Source organism: Protopterus annectens, chromosome 16.part0 (assembly GCF_019279795.1).
Source record: "Protopterus annectens isolate FY-2018-M chromosome 16.part0, PAN1.0, whole genome shotgun sequence".
Classification (NCBI taxonomy): domain Eukaryota; kingdom Metazoa; phylum Chordata; order Ceratodontiformes; family Protopteridae; genus Protopterus; species Protopterus annectens.
Window position 1 is genome coordinate 345060715 of NC_056750.1, and position 18072 is coordinate 345078786.

Here is an 18072-nt window from a genome sequence, read left to right on the forward strand (position 1 = left end):
ACTCTGCTGTAAAGACTACTGTGGTTATATAAAGAAAAGCAAAGGCATACCAAAGAAGAATAAACTTTTACGATTTGTGATACAGAGTGGCATAAACCAGATGTTCTTCATCTCACATTGCTGCAGTCCTAACACTTGGGTAGTCCGCTGTCCCAGTCGGCCCGAATACCAAAGTATAAGGCTGACGTCGGTCAAGGCGCATTAGTCTGACGTCAGGACGTCAGGGTACAAATGCGCATGACCGACGTCATATCCTCAGTCTTTTTTGCCGCATGGTCCGATGCAGAAGCAGCGTTGCAAGTGCAGGTTGGCGTTCTGAGATTTTCTGAAGTCGGAGTTTCAGACCGAATCAAAGTTGGCTAAGTACCCCGTTGGGGAATATTTTGGTTTTTTCTTGCCTCAGTATTTTACCGGATGTCAGAAAAAGTGAATAACTGTATTTCTTGTGGGAAACAGATACCTCATAGGGATTACCATACCTTGTGTATACCTTGTTTAGGGCCTGAGCACGACGTTGTTGGCTGTCGCTCTTGTGCTAGATTTAACAAACGCACTATAAAGAGAAGATTAGATTGTGCCAGGTTAGTCTTTGGGAAGCGGTGTAATTATAAAATGCCGTCGGATGCTCCGACGCCCGCTTCGTCTAAAAAGCGCAAGGACAAAGCAGCAAAGCCTAGGTTGGAAGAACCGTCTGTCCCGGACGCCGGTTCTTTAGAGGGCTCGGTGGAGCCGGAGGTTCAGCCAGAAGTTTCTTTGGAGTCCCAGGGAGAGACTTTATTATTACAAGATGTGACCTCTCAGGAGGTAGGCCAGGCTGAAGGGGCTTCTCAGATAGCTGTTCTCCCCTCCCTTCCTAAGGGGGTTAGGCCCTCCCCTTCTGTTTCCAAGGCTTCTCCCAGGGGCAGGCCAGGTTTTGCTTCAGGTGTTACCCCTAGTTCTTCAGGGTCTGTGCCTAAAAAGCATATGCTTAAAATGGCAGAAGATTTGATTACAATGATTAGAGGTTCTATGCCCCCTCCTGATAAGAGGCCTAGGGTGGAACCTGAGCTTGGGAGTTTGGAGCAGGGTTCGGATTCTTCTGAATCTTCGGCTGAAGACTTGCAGGAGTATTCTCCTTATTCTGATTCTGATGTAGATGATTCTACTCCTTCTGCTTCTCCTCCTGAGGATTTTTCTTTTTCAGAGACTCTTCATTCCATGAGGGAGCATTTTAAATGGGAAGGTCAGGATTTCTCTGATTCCAGGAAAAGGCTTAGGGAATTTTTGTTTCTACCCCAGCATAGGCCTTTAGCTATACCTCCTGTTCTGGATGTGGTGGAAGATGTTTTTGCTGAGGCTTCTCTGAATCCTGATTCTTTGCCTCCTGCTCCAGTTAAACCGGATAGGTATTATAGGGTGCCTGAAGCTCATAAGTATCTTTTTAAGAGTCCTAGGGCAGACCCAGAAACTGTTTCTCAGGGGCCTAAAGGTGTTAAGGCTTCTGTTGTTAAAAATCCTGTTCCTCCAGATAAAGAGGCAAGGGCTTTGGATAGATGGGGAAAGAAAGTGTATACTTCTTCCACTTTAGCCATGAGGGCTTTGAATTGCCAGTTTCACATGTTGAAATACCAAAATTATCTCCTTTCACAATTAAAGTCTAAGGTAGATGCTCTGGCGGAAGGTATTGAGTGTAAAGAGTTGCAGGATTTAGTTCATGTTTCTGAACAGGTGGGTAAGCATTCCTTGCAATGTGGTTTTGATGCTGTACAGGCCTCTTGGAGGGTGGCTGCCACTGGTTCTGTTCTTCAGGCACGCCTGGCTGAGGGATCAGAATTTAGCTGAGCATGTTAAGACAAGGATTTTAGATGCTCCTTTACAATCTGATGTGTTGTTTGGTTCGCCTGTGGAAGCAGTTCTAAAGAAAATGGAAGACAAGGCTAAGTCTATGCAGACTGTTAAAGATTTTTTGCAGGTTCAGCCTCCGAAGTTTAGTAGAAATTGGCCTACCAAGGGGTGGACATATCCTGCTTATGATTCCCAGTCTAGGGGTAGGTCTAGACGTGGTAGGGGCAGAGCTCAAGGTTCTTTTAGGCCTAGAACTGGGAGTTCACCTGCTCAGTCTTCTGGTGAGGGCAGGGGTCAGTCCTTTCGTAAACAGACCCAATGACCTGCCTTTTCAGCTGCCAGAATCTTCTCGTCTGGCAGCACCTTTGGGAGGAAGGTTGGCACTTTTCAAAGAAAATTGGAGTTTAATTACCCAAGACAGATGGGTATTGGATATCATTCACCACGGTTACAGGTTTTATTTCCATACCTTGCCTCCTTTCAAAGGCATGCCAGACATTCCTCCTCAACAAAGAAAAGAGGCTCACAAGCAAATTTTTCTGTTACTCCAGATAGGGGCCATTCAGCCGGTCCCGGTGCCAGAAAGGGGCCTAGGATTTTATTCACGCCTGTTCCTAGTACCAAAAAAGGGGAACACGTGGAGACCAATTTTGGATTTGTCTATCCTCAACACTTATCTGGACATTCCCAAGTTCAAAATGTTGACGTTACAACAGCTTTTACCTCTGCTGGGCAGAGATCACTGGATGGTAACTTTGGATCTCAAGGAGGCTTACCTTCATGTTCCTATCAGACTAAGTTGCAGGAAGTATCTGCGTTTTCGAGCTGGGAATTCTCATTATCAGTTCTCTGCATTGCCCTTTGGCTTATCTACTGCTCCCAGAGTATTCACGAAGGTTCTGGCTCCAGTGATAGCTTTCTTCAGGCTAAAAGGAATACAAATCTATCCTTATCTGGACGACTGCCTGATTCTGGCTCAAGGAAAGGACGAGCTTCTTCATCATTTGGAATATGTCATAGCAGTGCTAAGATGCCTGGGGTATTCTGTGAACGAAATAAAGTCCAGTCTAGTACCCTCTCAAGACATGTGCTTTCTGGGTGTGAGACTGAATACAGCAACCCAGATGGCCTTTTTAACCCCGGACAAACAAAAGAATCTTTCCCTTTACTTCCGTCAACTATCTCATCAGTCCGGGCTGACTGCAAGGACAGTCCTTCAAGCCTTAGGGTTCATGGCATCTTGTATTCTGGTGCTTCCCAATGCCAAACTGCATATGAGGAAGCTGCAATGGTATCTCAAGAATGTATGGACACAGCACTGCCAGGATTTGGACACTGTCATTCAAATAATACCTTGCATTCAAAAGGAATTTTTGTGGTGGGCTCAGGAATGTCACCTAAACAAGGGACTCTCTGTGACCCGGCCAGAGGCGAGTCAGATTCTAACGACAGATGCCTCAGACACAGCTTGGGGAGCTCATCTGAATGGAAAGTGGATACAAGACAAGTGGCCTGCCAGACTGCAACATCTACATATCAACATGAAGGAGATGTTAGCAGTCCAGTTTGCATTAATGGCTTTCAAGGATTTACTTCTTCCAGGGCAGGTGTTGATTCTAACAGACAACACAACTGTCATGTGGTACATCAACAAACAAGGGGGAACACATTCTTATCCTCTATGCAGGCAAGCAATGATTTTATGGGAGACTGCACTAAGCTTGCAACTGAATCTTCAAGCAAGGTTTCTGCCGGGAGCACAGAACTCCTTAGCGGATGTGTTAAGCAGGCATATCATGGATCCCCACGAGTGGAAATTGGATCCTCATGTATTTCAGAAATTGACAGTGTCATGGGGAACTCCAGACATAGATCTGTTCGCTTCTCCACTAAACCACCAGCTGCCAAAGTTTTGCACAAAAAGGTTTTATCACACAGCTTGGAAGGTGGATGCTCTTTCTTTCAGTTGGAAAAATCTTCATGTGTATGCCTTTCCACCGCTGCCTCTCCTCCCAAAGGTACTCCTAAAGGTCAGACAAGACAAACCAAGGATGATTTTAATAGCTCCAGATTGGCCTCGGCAGCACTGGTACCCATTACTGAGGAGTCTGGTAAGGAAGCCTCCATGGCCTTTACCTTTGATTCCACACCTGTTGTCTCAGGAGGACGGTCATCTCCTCAATGTCAAGCTTCACTCTCTTCATCTAACAGCCTGGCATATTCTGTTTTGAACCACAGCAGGTCTCAACTTCCTCAACAAGTTTTGAATGTGATTATGGAAGCCAGAAGACCTAGTACAAGGAAAGTGTACGCAGAAAAATGGAAGAGATTTTTATTTTGGAGTGCAACAAAGGATTTGGATGTTTCTGAGCCTAATTTGAGTGTGGCTCTTCAATACCTTACTGAGTTATTGGACAAAGGTTTGTCTTTCTCTTCCATTAAGATTCATGCTGCAGCAATTTCAGCTCACTATGATTGTGACCCACCATTGTTTTCTCATCCTTTGTTCAAGCAATTTCTTAGAGGGGCAAAGAATATAAGACCCCCACGTAGAGCTCCTACTCCTGCTTGGGACCTCAATTTTGTGTTGGAGAAACTCACTCTACAACCTTTTGAGCCTGCAGCTACTGCTGAATTGAAATATTTGTCATGGAAGACTGCTTTTTTGTTGGCCATTACCTCTGCAAGAAGGGTTTCTGAATTACAGGCCCTTATGGCGGTTGAGCCTTTCTTGATTTTCCATAAGGATAGGGTATCTTTACGTACTAATCCTTCCTTTATGCCTAAAGTGGTTTCTAGTGTGGCTTTAAACCAAACTATTCATTTGCCTACTTTTTATGCAAATCCCCAAAATAAGGGGGAAAAGATTTTGCACACTTTAGATGTACACAGGCAGTTGCGTTATTATTTAAGCAGGACTAAGGATTTTAGGCAGTCTCAGCAGTTGTTTGTTTCTTTTGCTTTGAGTTCTCAGGGCAAGCCTGTGTCAAAACAAACTATTTCTAAGTGGATTGGGTTTTGCATTGCTTTCTGTTATTCCCATCATGGCAAGGAGATTCCAGCTGGGATTAGGCCTCATTCCACTAGGGCTACTGCCACTTCTACAGCATTTCTAAGGGGGGTGGCAACTAAGGACATTTTGGAGGCAGCTACTTGGAGTTCAGTGCATACTTTCTCTAAGCATTACCACCTTCCTCTCTACTCTAAATCTAGGGCTGGTTTTGCCACTGCTATTTTGCAGGGCATGTTGGCAGCTCCTGCTTCTTTATGATTTGCCATCCTCCCTTACCTCTGCTTTGGGATTCTACCCAAGTGTTAGGACTGCAGCAATGTGAGATGAAGAACATAGTACAGTTTTGTACCTACCATAAATGTAGATGTTCGAAGATCCACATTGCTGCAGTCCAATTTACCCTCCCTCCTTCCCCTCTGTGTTTAGGAGTGGTTGTGTGGGTGGGGTTGTACCTTTGTAAATTTGTATATATTGTATATATATTTGGTACAGGGGTGTTTGGTGTGTAGTTGTTTTTTGGTTTTGACCTTATCTTTTGAGGGTCTTCTGACATCTGGGGCAAGAAAAGACTGAGGATATGACGTCGGTCATGCGCATTTGTACCCTGACGTCCTGACGTCAGACTAATGCGCCTTGACCGACGTCAGTCTTATACTTTGGTATTCGGGCCGACTGGGACAGCGGACTACCCAAGTGTTAGGACTGCAGCAATGTGGATCTTCGAACATCTACATTTATGGTAGGTACAAAACTGTACTTTCCATACCAGGTCCCTGGTGCAGAGGAATCTGTAGGAATTAAGGGAAGAAGCATGCATCTATTACTTTTGGCATAGATACAGTAAAATGTGTGCTCATTTGCTGTGAAATATGTAACAAAAATTGTCTTTCTTTGTACTGATAATCATACTATAGGAGCACATGATGATGATGATCAAAGAGAAAAGCCCAACCCTTGTGCTCTAGCACTGAACAATCAAGTTGCTGCCTTACATAATAAAGAGCTGCAGCAGAGATTGAGCTGTTTACCATGAGGCTGTGGCTATTACCTAACCTCAAGCTATTTGCAAATTCTGCACCCACCCTAGTTAACAAAGATTTGGTTGTGCAGTGTTTAGTCACTAACAGGCTTTAAGTCAACATTATGCCCATTGTAGACCAGCATATAAACAAGGTCACAAAATAAGCATACATTGGGGTGCCTGTGTATTAATGCACAATAGTATACTAACAACATGCAGGCAAGTATTTTCTTTGTCTGAGTGCTTTTAAAATTATGCTCATAGAATTTTTATCCCTGAGCAGTGGAGTGTTTGTAAGTAAATACATAAATGAATAAATACTCAAGCTGTGTTGTACACCTGTATTTGTGCTGAACTGTAGGAAAGTTGTTGGTTAGATGATCTGCAGGTGGTATGTGTAAATAAATACATTGACTTTAATTAAAGCTATGTTTCTGATGACTTTCATTTTAGTATAATGTCAATAATTGTTATTACTTGAAATCGATTAGTTAAGCAGTAGCTATGAAAATCAGTGGTAGTAAATACATCAGGATTTATTTTTTCTTTTACTGTAGAAGTTAATTTACATGAATGTTTATGATCTGATGGTTACAGTAGGCAACACAAACTTAGAAAAGTGTGAATATTGAAGGGTTAGAGATTTCTTGCTATTTACATAGCTGAAGGAATGGAAAATGCTTTGCTTCTTTGAAGAAAATTCTCACTATTGTTTATTCTTTATTTATTATGTAACAGCACTGTGTTTCTTTCTTGTAGGAGTGTAGAAGGGGAGTTTAAAGGAATTGGTAAGAAAGGACAGGCTTGTGTCCAGCTGGCTCGGATTTTACAGTACCTGGAGTGTCCGCAGTATGTATCTGTTAAGTTTCTGTATCATTTTCTGTCCCACTAGCCAAGATTGTACCATAAGAACATCATGAACAAACAGTTCTGGAACTGGATGGCCGAGTGTTCTTTGTTATTCTAAATGTTTGGCTAACTTTGCTACATAAAACAGATATAGCTGTATAGCTGTTTGTATTTTAAGTTCAGATTATCTGATGATGTTCATCGTGTTTCACTGCTGCAGTCATTACACTTGGGTTATCCTGCCGTCAGGCGGTCCCGCAGTCGGCCAGAGTTCCAAAGTCCTGGTCCGGCGTTGGTTGCTGTCGCCTCCTCCCTGACGTCAGTGCATCAGGGGTATATAAGAAGCAGCCAACTCCATTTTCTTCAGTCTTTCTTGCCGCACGGTGCCTGAAGCAAAAGCAGTTCGCAAGTGCCATCCGGCCAACTCCTGAGATTTCAAATTCGATTTCAGAACCGAAGTCTTCAATAAAGCTAAGTACCCCGTTGGGGAAACTTTTTCTTGCCTCAAGACCGATGTCAGTAAAAGTTAATAATTGTATTTCTTGTGGGAAGCAAATACCTCATAAGGATTTTCATTCTTACTGTATTCCATGCCTAGGCCCAGATCACGATGTCACTAGTTGTCGGTTTTGTGCTAGATTTAACAAATGCACTATTAAACTTCGGTTTGATTTTGCTCGCCATTACTTTGGCTGAAGGTTTTATTATACAATGCCGTCGGAACAACCGACAATCGGAATGCACAAAAAACACAAAGATAAAGATAAGGACAGGCATCCGATGCCCAAAACTGACAATGAAGCCTCTTCTAGGCCAGTCGCCGGTTCTCAGTGAGACGCTTTCGCAGCCCCTGACGCCCGCTACCTCAGAACCACAGGCCACGACCGACTCCCATGTGGAGGTGCCTAGGCCTCTGGATACTCAAGGTGTTGGGCCAATGGAGATTAACCCTTCACATGGGTACGGAGCTGCTGAGCAGGCATCGGCTTCTGAGGGTGTTTTCAGGCCTACACAACTTACCATTGCAACTACAGCCAAGACTAAACCTACATTAAAGACAAAGAAGCAAGTACAGCATTCACCTGGACAGGCCTCCATGCCTAAAAAACAGATGCTCAAAATGGCCGAAGACTTGATAACTCTGATCAGGGGTTCCCATCCCCCTCCTGATAAAAGGGCCTAGGCAGGATACAGATTATGATTCCTCTGACCAGGTTTCTATATATTCTGATTCCTCTTCAGACCAGGGATATTCTTTAGCCCCCTATGAGGATTCTGATGCTGAAGAATCAATTCCTTCAGTCTCTCCTCCTGAGGATTACTCTTTTGGGGAAACTTTACATACCATGAGGGAGTATTTCCATTGGGAAGGCCAGGATTACTCAGAATCCAAGAAAAGGCTCAGAGACTTTCTTTTATTGCCTCAGCACAGGCCCCTTGCTATTCCGCCAGTGTTGGACATTGTGGATGATGTGTTCTCTGAATCTAGTTTAAATCCTGATTCTTTACCCCCAGATCCAGTCAAGCCAGACAGGTACTACAGAGTCCCTGACTCTCACAAATTTCTTTATAAAAACTGTGTTGCTGACCCAGAAACTATTTCCCAGGGTCCTAAAGGGGTAAAGGCTTCCATAGCTAAAAATCCAGTTCCCTCGGATAGGGACTCTAGAGCATTAGACAGATGGGGGAAGAAAGTTTACACCTCTGCAACTTTAGCAGTGAGGGCTCTAAATTGCCAGTTTCACATGCTTAAATATCAACAATATTTACTTTCTCAATTAAAACAGAAAATGAGTACAAATGCAGAATAACCTGACTATAAGGAAATGCAGGATTTATTGCATGCATCTGAGCAAGTGGGAAAGCATACTTTGCAATGTGGATGTCCTTCAAGGATGCATCTGTAGTCATCACATATGGGTTGTCCTGCCTCAGGCAGCCCTTCGGTCGGCCGGATTCCAAAGTCTGGGTCCGGCGTCGGCAGATGTCACCCTTTCCCCGACGTCAGAGCGCCTGGGGTATAAAAGCGTCAGCCGACACCATTTTCCTCAGTCTTTCTTACCGCGTGGTGCCCGAAGCAGAAGCAGTTCGCAAGTGCCGGTCAGCCAGCTCCTGTAATTCAGCTACCGAAGACTTCAAAAGCTAAGTACCCCGTTGGGGACTCTTTCTTGCCTCAGCCGATGTCAGATAAAGTTAATAATTGCTTAACTTGTGGGAAACAAATACCTCATAAGGATTTCCACTCTTACTGCCTCCCCTGCCTAGGCCCAGACCACGATGTCTCGGCCTGTTCAGCCTGTGCTTCCTTCAACCGACGCACTCTTAGACGTCGGGCGGAGTTTGCAGAGGAATTTTTTGGGGCTAGTTTTTCTTACAATATGCCGTTGGAGACTCCGACTTCACTTTTAACAAAGAAACGAAGGACAAGGACCGACACTCGCGGGCCGTGGTTTCGGCTGAAACCACGGCCAGGCCTACCGCGAGTGTCTCGGTCTCGGCTGAAACAGAGTCCTTGGTACTTCCGACCCCCCCAAACCTCGCAACCGACAACCTCGGCCCCGGAGGCCCCTGCTGAGTCGGTTATTGAATTTCCTTCAGAAATTGGTGTCTTGGAAACTTCCGACACCATTCCTCTAGACAAAACTACACCAGCACGTGGTGCAGCCAGGCCTCCTGCATCCATGTCCATAAAGGCATTCACCAGGGCTAAAGCTGCTAAACACACAAAAGCTATGCCTCCCAGGGTTATTCCTCAGGGACCCCTTACAAGTTCACAGATTCTAACCTTAGCAGAGGACCTTATTTCCTTAATTAGGGGCTCTCAACCCCATCCGGACAGGGGCTCTCAACCTCCTCTAGACAAAAGGCCCAGGGTTGAGCCCTCTGATCCCCACTCCTCAGAGGAGGCCTCTGATGGCTCTGCTCTTTCGGACTACCAGGAGGAGGCTTTTTCGGCCTACGAGGACTCTGATGCAGAGGAATCTATCCCCTCGGCCTCCCCTCCTGAAGAACTATCCTTCGGGGAGACCCTTCACACTATGAGAGAGCATTTCAAATGGCAGGGCCAGGAATTCTCTGATTCCAGGAAAAGATTAAGAACTTTTCTGCATTTACCTCAGCATAGACCTTTGGCTATTCCTCCTGTTTTGAATGTCATTGATGATGTGTACTCTGAGTCTAGCATAACCCCCTTGTCAAACCCGATAGGTACTACAGGGTCCCGGACTCGCACCATTTTCTTTACAAGACCCACTCTGCTGATCCAGAAACTATTTCCCAGAACCCTAAAGGGGTTGCAGCTGCCACAACTAAAAATCCACTCCCCTCTGAAAGGGAGTCCAGGGCTTTAGAGAGATGGGGTAAAAAAGTGTATACTTCTGCTACTCTTTCTATGAGGGCATTAAATTGTCAATTTCATATGATACAGTACCAAGAGTATTTGTTAGATGAATTGCATAAGAAACTGTCTTCACCTGAACCCCTAGATCGCAAATCTCTTCAGGATCTGGTACATAACTCCCAGCAGGTTAGCAACCATTTCTTGCAGTGTGGTTATGATGCATTGGAAGCTTCATGTAGGTCAGCTATGACAGGTGCAGTCATCGTAGGCATGCTTGGCTGAAGGAACAATCTCTGCCAGACCATGTTAAAGCTAAGCTTCTGGATGCTCCACTGGAAAAGCAAAAGTTATTTGGCTCCACTGCTCAGGAGGTCTTAAAGAAATTTGAGGAAAAGGCAAAATCTGTACAAACAGTCAAAGATTTTCTACAAGTCCAACCACCAAGATTCAGCAGAAATTGGCCTACCAAGAATTGGTCCTTTCCGGACACAGAAAGATTTCAGAGAGGCAAGAACAGGCGTGCCAGAGGTAGAGGGCAAGCTAGAGGCTCCTACAGAGGACGCCTATGGCAGCCTCCCAACCAGAGAGGTAGTGCAGGACCTACAACTGCTGCACAAGGACAGACTCAATGACTTTGCTTTGACTCCGCCAACCAGGGCTCAATTAGAAGCACCTTTGGGCGGAAAGCTTTCTTTATTCTCAGAAAATTGGCACAGTATTACAAGAGAGAAATGGACACTGCAAATAATAGACAAAGGATACAGGTTCCATTTTCACACATTGCCAAAAAGAAAAGGCATGCCAGACCTGCCACCAAATCAAAGGGCAGAGGCTTTGAAACAAATCTCCAACTTAATGCAAATGAAAGCTATAGAAAAAGTTCCTCTTACAGAACAAGGCCAAGGATTTTATTCCAGACTATTCCTTGTTCCGAGAAAAGAAAATCTATGGAGGCCTATTCTCGACTTGTCCGCACTGAATACTTATCTCATTGTGCCAAAATTCAAAATGCTGACTCTACAGCAACTCCTTCCCATGCTGGGCAAGGGGTCTTGGCTGGTGACTCTAGACCTCAAGGAGGCATACCTGCATGTCCCTATCAGACAAAGTTGCAGAAGACACCTCAGATTTCTTGCAGGTTCAGAGCATTATCAATTCTCAGCATTGCCCTTTGGCTTATCTACTGCGCCCAGAGTATTCACGAAATGCCTGGCATCAGTAATTGCACACTGCAGACTTCAGGGGATTCAAATATACCCATATCTGGATGACTGCCTTATACAAGCAGACAGCCAACAAACTTTGGTAAAGGACTTGAATTATGCCATCCACCTACTGCAGGCCTTGGGATATACAGTCAACATTCACAAATCAAGACTTGTTCCATCCCAAAGATTAACTTTTCTGGGTGCGGATCTAGACACAACCACCCAAATGGCTTTTCTCACAGAAGAAAAACAAAGACAACTACCGGATTACTTCAAGAATCTGACAAGACAAACTCAGCTGACTGCAAGGAAAATCCTGCAGGCCCTGGGTTACATGGCATCTTGCATTCTACTGATTCCACAAGCAAGGCTGCATATGAGGAAACTACAATGGTACCTAAGGAGTTTATGGACTCAACACAGTCACAGCTTAGAAACTTTGATCCCAGTCATGGAATGCCTCCAAAAGGAATTTCTTTGGTGGGCTCAAGCAAGCCAGTCAAACAGGGGTCTGCCCTTCAGCAAACCAATAGCCAGCCAAACCATTACAACCGACGCTTCAGACCACGGTTGGGGAGCACACATGGAGGGCAGATGTATTCAAGGACTATGGTCACAAAAGGAGCTCCGCATGCACATAAACCAAAAGGAAATGCTGGCAGTGATGCATGCAATCAAGGCCTTCAAACTCTTTCTGCATCAAGGCCACCTGCAAATAAGGACAGACAACACCACAGTTATGTGGTACATAAACAAGGAAGGAGGCACCCATTCCTACACTCTTTGCAGACTGGCAATGAATCTTTGGGAACTTTCCTTGAAACTCAATATAGAGCTGCAATCCCAGTTTGTGCCAGGAAAAGACAATATACTGGCGGACAGCTTAAGCAGAAATATCATGGATGCACACGAATGGATGCTGCACCCAGACATCTTCCTACAGATAACACAATCATGGGGAAGGCCGGACATGGATCTTTTTGCCTCCCCCCACAATCATCAGCTAAAGAAATTCTGCTCAAGGACATACTACCCACAAGCTTGGAAAGTGGACACCCTCTCTTTCAGCTGGAGAACTCTGACAGTGTATGCATTTCCACCTCTTCCATTAATGACCAAGGTCTTACTGTAGATCAGGACAGAGCAGCCAAAAGTGATTCTGATAGCTCCGGACTGGCCAAGACAGCACTGGTACCCACTGTTAAAGAGCATGTCACGCACGAAACCATGGCCTCTTCCTCAATGGCCATTTCTCCTGACACAGCACAATTACAAAACTCTGCATTCCAACCTGAAAACCTTGCAACTAACAGCCTGGAAAATACCTTGACTCCTCCTCAGGATAAGCTTTCCAAGAGAGTGAAGGATATCATCATGGAAGCTCGCCGGCCTTCCACAAGAAAGGCATATTCAGCAAAATGGAAAAGATTTCACGCTTGGAGCACCACAAAGAGCCTAGATGCGACAGTGATGAACATGGCACATATCCTGGAATACTTGGCAGAAATGCTCCACAATGGCCTGTCTTACTCTTCCACTAAAATTCATGCTTCAGCAATTTCAGCAGAGTACAATACTGATCCACCTGTTTTTTCTCATCCTCTCCTAAGACAGTTTCTAAGAGGAATTAAAAACATCAATCCTCCAAGGAAACCTCCAGTGCCTACTTGGGACCTTAACTTCGTGTTGGAAAAACTAACTCTGCCTCCCTTTGAGCCAGCAGCATCTGCAGAACTACAGTTCCTGTCTTGGAAGACTGCCTTCCTTCTGGCCGTAACCTCAGCAAGAAAAGTATCTGAGTTACAGGCCCTCATGGCAGTACAGCCATTTCTTATTTTTCATCAGGACAGAGTCTCTTTGAGAACCAATCCTTCATTTATGCCAAAGGTGGTATCCAGGGTTTCATTAAACCAAGCTATTCACCTGCCTACCTTCTTCCCAAATCCACAAAACAAAGGGGAGAGACTTCTGCACACCCTAGACATACACAGGCAGTTGCGCTACTACTTGGACAGAACTAAAAGCTACAGAAAAACTGACCAGTTGTTGGTAGTATATGCTGCTGGTGCACAAGGAAAAGCAATTTCCAAACAGACAATTTCAAAATGGATAGGGAATTGCATTAGTTTTTGTTATTCCTTTCATGGAAAAACTGTGCCAGCTAACATTAGACCTCATTCCACCAGAGCCACAGCCACCTCCAAAGCCTTCTTAAGAGGGGTGGCTACCAAGGACATTTTAGAAGCTGCTACATGGAGCTCCGTGCATACATTTGACAAACATTACAATTTACCTTTATATTCCAGATCCAGAGCAGGCCTTGCTATGGCAGTCCTGCAGGGCATTTTAGCTACACCATCCTTTACATAGATCCTCCACCCCCAGATTGGCTATGGTATTCTACCTATATGTGATGACCGCAGATGCATCCTTGAAGGACATAGTACAGTTTTGTACCTACCATAAATGTAGATGTCCGATAGGTATGCATCTGCAGTCAGGTTTACCCTCCCTCCTTCCCCTCTTTGGTATTTATTGGGTACTTTTCCCTCTCATAGCTAGCTGGGGTTATCTATTATGGTGTATTTGTTTTATATATATACATATATATATATATATATATATATATATATATATATATATATATATATATATATATATATATTTCTGTGCATGTTTGGAATTTATTGCATTTCTCCAAACTTAGCCTTCCTTTGAGGGCACCTGGCATCTGGGGAAAGAAACACTGAGGAAGATGGTGTCGGCTGACGCTTTTATACCCCAGGTGCTCTGATGTCGGGGAAAGGGCAACATCAACCAATGCCGGACCCAGACTTTGGAATCCGGCCGACCGAAGGGCTGCCTGAGGCAGGACAACCCATATGTGATGACTGCAGATGCATACCTATCGGACATCTACATTTATGATAGGTACAAAACTGTACTTTTTGATTCATTAGAAGCTTCTTGTAGAGCAGCAGTTACAGGATCTGTGATTCGAAGGCATGCTTGGTTGAAAGAACAAAGTTTACCAGATCATGTTAAGGCAAAATTATTGTATGCTCCTTTGCAGCAAGATAATTTATTTGGTATTAAGTCAGAAGACGTATTAAAGAAAATGGAGGATAAGGCAAAATCTGTGCAAACAGTGAAGGATTTTTTACAGGTACAGCCACCACGATTTAGCAGAATTTGGCCTACAAAAAATTGGTCCTTTCCAGTGTCAGACAAGCCACAAAGAGGCAGATACAGACACCCAAGAGGCAGATCTCAGCCACAAGGCTCTTACAGTCCACGACAGTGGGGTGCTTCAACCCCAAAAGGAGGTGAGGACAAGTCACAACCTTACAGGAAACAGTCCCAATGACTTCCCCCTTCCAATGCCAATCTCTTCCCTTTTAGCAGCTCCCTTAGGGGGGAAACTAGCACTTTTTTCTCAAAACTGGCAAGCAATCATCCAAGACAAATGGGTGCTGAATATTGTATCTCAAGGTTACAGGTTCCACTTTCACACTTTTCCAAGGCTAAAAGGAATGCCAGACCTGCCACAAAATCAATGGGCAGAGGCACAAAAACAAATTACAGCCCTCATGGATATGAGAGCTATTCAAAAAGTACCACAGCAGGAAAAAGGACAAGGATTTTACTCAAGACTCTTCCTGGTACCCAGAAAGGACAAAGCCTGGTGACCAATTCTGGACCTTTCCACTCTAAATACTTACCTGGATGTTCCGAAATTCAAAATGCTGACACTACAGCAGCTCCTTCCCATGTTCGGCAAGAAAGCTTGGCTTGTTACTTTGGACCTCAAAGAGGCATACCTGCATGTCCCTATCAGACAAAATTGCAGAAGATACCTCAGATTCATAGCTGGTTCAATGCATTACCAATTATCTGCACTGCCCTTTGGCTTATCTACTGCGCCCAGGGTCTTTACCAAGTGCCTGGCACCAGTAATTGCATTTTGCAGACAAAAAGGAATTCAAATATATCCATATCTGGATGACTGCCTGATTCAAGCAGAGAGCAAGGACATTCTTCTACAGCATCTGGTGTTCGTAAAAAGATTGCTAAGTTGACTAGGGTAACACAGTAAACGAAAGGAAATCAAAACTAGTGCCCTCACAAGAGATAATATTCCTGGGTGCCAGCTTAAATACAACGGCCCAGATGGCTTATCTCATGCCAGACAAACAAGAACAACTGACTCAGTATTTTCAATTGATGGCAACAAAGTCCCAACTCCCTGCAAGAAAAATTCTGCAGGCCTTGGGATTCATGGCATCCTGCATACTACTAATTCCATATGCAAGACTGCATATGAGAAAATTACAATGGTACCTAAAAAGTGTTTGGTCTCAACACTCTCACAGCTTGGAAACAATAATATCACTAATGCCCTGCATACAACAGGAGTTTCGATGGTGGGCACAGGCATGTCACCTCAACAAGGGTCAGCCTTTCACTGTTCCCACAGCCAGGCAGACTTTAACAACAGATGCTTCGGATTACGCCTGGGGAGCACACATGGCAGGAAAGTGTATTCAGGGCAAATGGACCACAGACCAAATGCATCTTCACATCAATCAAAAAGATATGTTGGCTGTACAAAATGCCTTACAGCTTTCAAGGATCTTCTGCATCCAGGACAATTACTATTAAAGACAGACAACACCACAGTAATGTGGTACATAAACAAACAAGGGGGCACTCATTTTTACCTCCTATGCAGACCAGCCATGACCTTGTGGAACACAGCTCTAACCTATCAAGTTCATCTGCAAGCACAATTCCTGCCAGGAAAGAAAAACACTCTGGCAGACGACTTAAGCAGAAACATCATGGATCCTCACGAGTGGAAACTAAATCCACAAATCTTCAGCATGATAATGCAGAAATGGGGGTGCCCGGACATAGATCATTTTGCCTCACCACTGAATTACCAACTACAAAAATTCTGCACAAGGACTTATCACACACAAGTATGGAAAATGGATGCTCTTTCGTTCAGCTGGAAAAGCCTAAATGTTTATGCCTTCCCCCCTCTGCCTCTCCTTTCAAAGGTACTCCTAAAAGCCAGACAAGAAAAAACACAGATGATTCTGATTGCTCCAGACTGGCCATGCCAACATTGGTACCCAATCTTAAAGAACTAAGCTCAAGGTCCACCTTGGATTTTGCCTCAAATTTCACACCTCCTTACTCAGCAAAACAATCAGATCCTGCACAGTCAGCTCAAAACCTTAAACCTGGCTGCATGGCAGATTCATTAGCCAAACAGACAACTTCTCTCTCTAAAGCTTTTATGGATGTCATTTTGGAGGCCAGGAGCCCTAGCACCGGGAAATCTTATTCAGAAAAGTGGAAGAGATTCTGTGCCTGGAACCAGGCTCAAAACCTTGATCCTCTTGTCCCCAACATTCCTCAGATACTACAATACTTAACTGAGATGCTGGACAAAGGACTATCCTTCTCATCCATTAAGATTCACGCTTCTGCCGTCTCGGCTCATTACAACACAGATCCTCCTATTTTCTCTCACCCATTGCTAAAGCAGTACCTCAGAGGGGCTAAAAACATAAGACCACCCCGGGGAGCACCAACACCAACTTGGGACCTCAATTTCGTTTTGGAAAAGCTCACTTTGCCTCCTTTCGAACCAGCCAATTCAGCAGAGTTAAAATATATATCATGGAAAACTGCTCTGCTTCTGGCAATAACCTCAGCACGAAGAGTCTCAGAACTACAGGCACTATTGGCAGTGGAGCCTTTCATCATTTTCCACCAAGACAGGGTTTCTTTAAAAACAAACCCTTCCTTTATGCCTAAGGTGGTATCCAGTGTGGCTCTTAACCAAACTATTCACTTGCCAACATTTTATCCAAATCCCCAGAATAAAGGGGAGAGACTTCTACATTCCTTGGACATACACAGGCAGTTGTGCTTCTACTTGGACAAAATAAAAGCTTTCAGAAAAACTGAACAATTGTTTGTATCATATGCTGCAGGATCACAGGGAAAGGCTATTTCAAAGCAGACCATTTCGAAGTGGATAGGACACTGTATCCAGTTCTGCTACACACAGCATGGGAAACCTGTACCATCAAACATTAGGCCACATTCCACCAGGGCAACTGCTACTTCTACTGCCTACCTTAGAGGAGTACCTACCAAAGACATTTTGGAAGCTGCACCTTGGAGTTCAGTGCACATCTTTACCAAGCATTACCACTTGCCTCTTTATTCTAGATCTAGAGCTGGCTTTGCTACTGCAGTGCTGCATGGCCTTATAGCCACACCAAATCTGCTATAGAACCAGCCACCCTGACTCAGCTTTGGGATTCAACTCAAGTGTAATGACTGCAGCAGTGAAACACAATGAACATAGTACAGTTTTACCATAAATGTAGATGTTCGAGTGTCTTCACTGCTGCAGTCCTGGTTACCCACCCGCCATCCCCTCTTTCTTAGCTGGGTCTTATCTATGACTTTCTACACTATTATAGCTATGTGGTGTATTTGCTGGTTGCTACAGGTTTTGTTTTTGCCTTATTATATGTTTTGCAAGCAATATGTATTGCCTTTCTTTTTGGGGGCACGTGACATCTGGGGCAAGAAAAACTGAAGAAAATGGCATTGGCTGCTTCTTATATACCCCTGACACACTGACGTCAGGGAGGAGGTGACAGAAACCGACGCCGGACCAAGACTTTGGAACTCTGGCCAACTGCGGGACCGCCTGACGGCAGGATAACCCAAGTGTAATGACTGCAGCAGTGAAGACACTCAAACATCTACATTTATGGTAGGTACAAAA

The 18072-nt window shown here is 44.4% G+C and overlaps 1 protein-coding gene across 1 annotated transcript in view; it reads left to right on the forward strand.

Moving 5' to 3' along the window:
• The window catches only part of SPOUT1 (SPOUT domain containing methyltransferase 1), a 742081-nt gene that overhangs the window by 140319 nt on the left and 583690 nt on the right, over nucleotides 1-18072 (forward strand). The window contains exon 4 of the mRNA XM_044058122.1: nucleotides 6618-6707. Coding sequence (XP_043914057.1) covers nucleotides 6618-6707 — 90 coding nt within the window. The remainder of the gene's footprint in view (nucleotides 1-6617; nucleotides 6708-18072) is intronic.